This window comes from Echinops telfairi, unplaced genomic scaffold, assembly GCF_000313985.2.
Source record: "Echinops telfairi isolate 266 unplaced genomic scaffold, ASM31398v2 ScPeMD7_1;HRSCAF=3_0, whole genome shotgun sequence".
Classification (NCBI taxonomy): domain Eukaryota; kingdom Metazoa; phylum Chordata; class Mammalia; order Afrosoricida; family Tenrecidae; genus Echinops; species Echinops telfairi.
Genome location: NW_022103896.1, coordinates 66,010,552 through 66,016,445, shown reverse-complemented (window position 1 = coordinate 66,016,445; position 5,894 = coordinate 66,010,552). Strand labels below are relative to the sequence as shown.

The window sequence follows — 5,894 nt, the reverse complement described above, 5'->3', positions numbered from 1 at the left end:
TGTACTTTTTGCCCACTAGGTACTAACTAACAATCCATCCAAATTATTATTTGACAGGTCTGACAGTTGAGTTGCACTTACATAGACAAGTCCTGGCTAAATAAAGTTATCTGCATTTCCATTTCCACGGTATCTGAAGGGAACTCTTTAGGAGTCCTGTTTCAAGCTTTACAAGAGAGGCGAAATTATTCAATCTTTCATTATGTCAGAAAATCTGACATGTGATGAAATAACACTAAGTCAAAGCCCAGTACGTTTGGAAATGATGCTCTTACCTTTGAAAAAGTTTCAAATTATTATAGGAGGAACCGCCTTCTCAAAATTCAAACAATACAAGCCAAGACGTACAAGATTTGACTCACTATCCTCTTCCTCAGTCAACTAACTATGCATTCAAATTGTAAAAGCTAGAGAAGTCCTTTGAGGTATGTTAAAAGCATTCTGTCTTCTATTCAGACATTCCTTCCACCGAACAAATGGCTTTAGATACTGCTTTATTGACAAATAGTTCCTCATAAAAAAGATATTCATGGTAAGAAACAAATACAGAGACACTAAAAAAAATATTCATGTTATCATACGGGAGTATTCAGATTACAATTCACACCTTCCTTGGGATAATAGATAATCCAATAGGTTATGACTTCAACTTGAGGAACACAGAGCTGTTTGAGAAATATGTTTAAATTCCATTGGTGTCTTATATATAATGATATGCACAAACCTTTAAATCAGTATATAATATATGCTGACAAAGTAAAAATTTTTCACAGACCACTTCCAATATCTGAAAATGGCTAAAACAATTAAATGAGAAAAAAAAGTTTACTACACAAGTTATTTGGGCAATAATCAGGCTTTGGAAGATAAACCATTGCCACTGACTCAATTCTGAGTGATTAAGACCCTACAAGAGAGAGTTGAACTGTCCCATAGGGTTTCCAAGGCTATAAATATTCATAGAAGCAAATTGTCACAGCTTTCTTCTGTGGAACAGCTGATGGGTTAGAACTGCTGACCTCAGAGCAGCCAAATGCTTAACATTGTTTCAGTAGGATGCCTTTTTAGGAAACTACTAACAACAAAACATAAAATAAAATTCCAATAATTTTAGTATTTAACAAATAAATTATAGTTACTAGTTCATTTATCAACATTTATTAGTCATCTACTGATTACCTGAAACTGGGTATCAGACACCCCAAGTATTTTGCTTATAATTTGTAATGCAATCCTAACAATCTTCCTTCTCTGGATTCCCTAGCCTTAAAAAAAAAAAAAAAAAAAAAAGAACCATTGAGATTAAAGATGGGAGAATAACTAAAAACTGATACATTAAAATCTGAGAAGAAACAATAAGGAAGGTAAAAAGTAAACAAGGATCAGGGGGGAAAATGGCGCGCACCTCAACGATTGCAAAGAAGACTGAACAAATGGTTACAATTCCAACCCCTTCACAGACCTCCATCACACAAAAGCATTAAAGGCATTGGGGTAACACAGAAGGGTACAATAACTGATTTTGAGAATAATGAGTTGTCAGAAAAAGATGGTATGGCTTAGTTCTTTAAAAGCAACTTATATAAGTTTAAGAATTCAGCTAAAAAATGTACCAAAAAAACTGATGAAAGATCAAGAAATATAAGTAACCATAAAGGCTTAGATCTAGTGACACTGAATTCTTTATTAAAAACGTTTTTAAACACACAGTACCTCTTCTATTTTTAGCAAGAAATTTTAACAAATTTTAAATATCTCAATGTTTAAAAACAATAGGTTTTTTAAAAAAATAACTTGATTACCAGTTACACACCATTTCAATCATCACTATAGTCATTTTCATTTCTCAATTCATCTTTCATGAAATCTGGGAACAAGTTAAGCAGTCACCAGATCCCTGTTTCAGATTCCAAAGAAATAATTATCCATCACGGGAACCTAATGATATATATATTTTTGCATATTGTTTGAAATTTCCTAAGGGAAAAAGTAAAAAAACAAAACTATTCTAAATTACTTTACAACAAATATTTATATACCTAGCTAAAACAGTAAGGATTAAGGTCTTTCTCCATCCAGTCCAACAGCTATTTTCAGCATTTTCTTCTGGGGATGAGAAATGCTTTATTTCTTTACTATCTAAAGTAAGGAATTACACATTAAAAGTAAGTACTTTAAAGGTAAATATTAATTCTTTAAGAAAAAGGTCATCAACAAATGTGTTAAAGTTCTCTTAAAAGAAAAAATAGCTACAATTTCCCTTCAAAATCTATAGCTTTAGATACCTAACTTGACATTTTTTTAAAAGGGCACTGAGTTCATGATCTAAACATACATAAATAAGGAACTGAATGTATCATTGTCTTAATAGAATTTGGCAAACTGGAGGATGGCCTAAAATAAATAAATAAATAAATAAAAGGGAAGAGAGTACATCTTATTCTAAATATGAAAGTATAATCCTGTAGGCCTATGTAGCAAATAGTGCCCAAGGGAGGGGAAGCAGGGAAAAGGGAAATGTCTTGTTCCTATGTACAATTTCTTGGTATTCTCATTGTTAGTCAACAATACATTACAGAGAAACACTCTTATAGCAAACCATTAATCACCCTTACTAGAGCAATGATTTAGACAAAGGGCTTACATCTTTTAATAATGTAATGTATATTTAAAATTAATTTAATAACTAAGTGCAAAGGTGTTTTCAGAAATTCCTAAATCCAAAGAGTATAATGAATAAATTTTATCTGTTTATGTTTCTGAATGGATGAAATTCCAACATTTTAAATATTTCACTGTATTTTCTTTTCTTTAAGCCATAAAACTACCAAAATTATTTGGTTTTCCATTACTTTTGTCTGCTTCATTTTATCTATTTTATAATATTTGTAACTAGAGAGAGCGGTATGTTAAAATATGGACATTCTTAATTTTAAAATTTTTTGTTAATTAAAAAAAAATCTCAAATGAGTGTATCTATGACCTATTAATAGAACGTAAAGCATTATTAATCTCCGACCTGGTATATTAATTGCTTTGGTGAATAAATGTCACAGGTCATTTCTTTGTAAAATTATTTTAGTAAGAGGACCATCAGTCTGGAGAATTACTTGTTTTCCTGGAAAATGATCAAGTCAATCAGTAGTTTTGAGCAATTACATAAAATATGAAAATACATAACTCACAGCTGTAAATTTCATACTAAAAAGCAGCCAAAATCTAAGAGTAGTTTCAAAGCATTCCAAAAAATTTGTCGTGGTTAAACAGGCCAACTCATGCAGCTGAAAGAGACCACTGTGAACACTTAAGCATATCTAGTCACGATGGAACAAAAATGTGTATCCTTTTTAAAAAGTGGTAGTTGTTAACTAGGAGTTTTATAAACAGTGCCCACAATTTGGTGGCTTGACTTGTTTTCAAGTTTATTTCTATAGCAGACTTATTTTTGAAGTCTATCCACCCCTGAGTTCAGCAATTATACTTTTTTAGAGTGTAAAATTACATGCCCTTAGTTAACACCATGTACAAAGCTATAAAATGTCATCTATACAGAGATTAAAAACAATACTTTTAAAATTCTGTGCCAATTATTGATTGTATGATTGAGTTAGGGTACATGTTTTGAACCTCTCAGGCAATTGGCTTTATTTTTAAGCCCAAATTGATTCACATATTTACTGTAGGATATTTTTAAAAGAGCTCAACAATAAGGCATTAGTAAAAATAACATTGTAGTAGAAACAGATTTTGCATATGTGAAAAAGGCAATTTATAAAATACATTAATAGCTTTTTAAAAAGAGAACCTAGTTGCAGTATCATTAAATTACTTAGTACTGAGAATTGGACCTTTCACCAACTTTTTGTTTTCCTATAGAAAATTTTCTCTAGCTGTAAGCAAAGACTTTTAAACAACAAAAACTAAACAAAACAAATCCCACCAGAAAAAAATGATTGTGTGAGACAAATATGCAAACATACCACTTTATAGTGAACTTTTTGCCTAGATTTTAAAATAAAAATGTCCACACTTTTGTTAAAACATTAAGCCTCTGTCAAAAATGTATTTCTTACTTTAGGGTACAGGATTGAAGACAAGATGATACTTACATTAAAGAAAATTTACAAGAAAAAAACACCAAAAGTTTTCTATTAAAGTACTGTAACATTCAAACTTGACTTAAAACATAAAAAACAAGATTGCAAACAAAAAAGTTATGAATTTTCAAACATAAATAAATGAAATAGTGTTTAGGCAGTAGAGCTCATGCTGATGGCTAGTAGGAAGTCACAGAGTGTAATCTACTTGGAAAAATCTTTAATGTACAAATTACAAGCCCAAATTATGGACTGCAGCAATTGAGTCATCACTGCCATTTTTCTTACTTCCAAAATAAATCCTTGATTAAACCATTCATACCCTATATTACTCATACCTTTACTTCAGAGATTCAAAGAACTATATACAACAAATGAATTTATTTTCACCATAGGGATAACATATTGTACCTCTCTGCCAATATTACTTCAAAACCTTTCATGTCAAAACAATTTGACAGCAGATAGCAACAACTCAATAAATACACAATGATATTTCATACAGTCTTTTAAGACGCATGTTAATTCATGCTGATAACCTTAGGATCACAGTGCATAGAATCCAAATATAAACAGTTGGGGTGACTTTCAAAGTACTATTGGACCCTCACTTTAATTATAATCCCATTATAACCACTAAGCTCAATTCATAAGTCCTTATCATGCATTCATCTGTTGGTGGCGGAAGTACTGAAAACCTTTCCTCTTACAACGTCCATTGCCGGCAATGAACGTCCCACAACCGTCAAGGAAGTCACTGGTATTGCACAATCTGTGAGGACCTGGAACTTTTCCAAAAGCTTAAAAAAATAAAAATAAAAAATGGAATTATATTTGACATCTCCTGACACCTGCATTAATACTGTATGACTAACAAAAGCATGTCAGTTGCCTGGATTGAACCAGCGACCAACATGCACCCAGAACGCACACAAGTAAAAATGCAGTAAAAGGAAGTAGTCTTCATTGCCTATAGGTCACTTCCAGTCAAAGGTTAAAGTTCAAAGACTGAATGATCAAAGTGCTCATTTTTTTTCTCAGTAGGACTATCTTCTGCTAGGAGGATGATAGCAACAAGTGGCATCAACAAGTATCATCTTTAAGAAAAGGGAAAAAAAAAAAGAATTAAAAAGTCAAGCAACCATAAGTTGAAATTATTCTACAAGGTTTACATATATGACTTGCCTCTTCCAACCCCTAGAAATAACAAGTCTAATTTGTATTCAATTACACTGTATAGTAATAAACAAATCAATGGTATGGAAATAGTAGCTGACACAAAGCTTAAAATAATGTGTTATTAGTCTGTTCTATTTAAAATTAATTATATGAAAACCCACAATTTGTGTAGGGGGAACCTTTTTGCAAGGGTGGAGAGATATAATTTGTTTCTATAGGCAGAAAAACTAAAACACTTGTGTATTCAAATTTTGTAATGATATATTCAGCATAATCATTAGAGAATTCTTTTATGGGTAATGAGGTAGTTAGTTTATTGTGCCAACCTAGCCAATAAACACATGAGGGGGTTAATTGAAGGGCGGAGGGATAAATGGCTCAGTGAGCCTCATCTTTCTAGTTCTCGGGTCTCTTGCTTTCTGGTGGTCGGACCAGGGTGCAGCTGCCCTAGTTAGTTCCCTGCTTCAGCTGGTAAGGCTCACTTCCTGTAAGACATCCCTGAGGAAAAGCCACATGGATCTACTCCGATGCAACCCTGGGTGCTGGAGCACACGTGTGGAGACCCCTGCCAGTGCTGAGATGCTTACACATTCACTGACTCAGCTTTCCTCCTGCAGT

The 5,894-nt window shown here is 32.5% G+C and overlaps 1 protein-coding gene across 1 annotated transcript in view; it reads right to left on the bottom strand.

Annotated features, from left to right (window-relative positions):
• Window positions 1-1,664: 1,664 nt before the first annotated feature.
• UBE2W (ubiquitin conjugating enzyme E2 W) overlaps window positions 1,665-5,894 on the bottom strand; it is a 77,022-nt gene continuing 72,792 nt past the window's right edge. Inside the window, exon 6 of the mRNA XM_004697514.3 lies at window positions 1,665-5,194. Within this exon, the coding sequence (XP_004697571.1) occupies window positions 5,181-5,194 (14 nt within the window). The 3' untranslated portion in view covers window positions 1,665-5,180. The remainder of the gene's footprint in view (window positions 5,195-5,894) is intronic.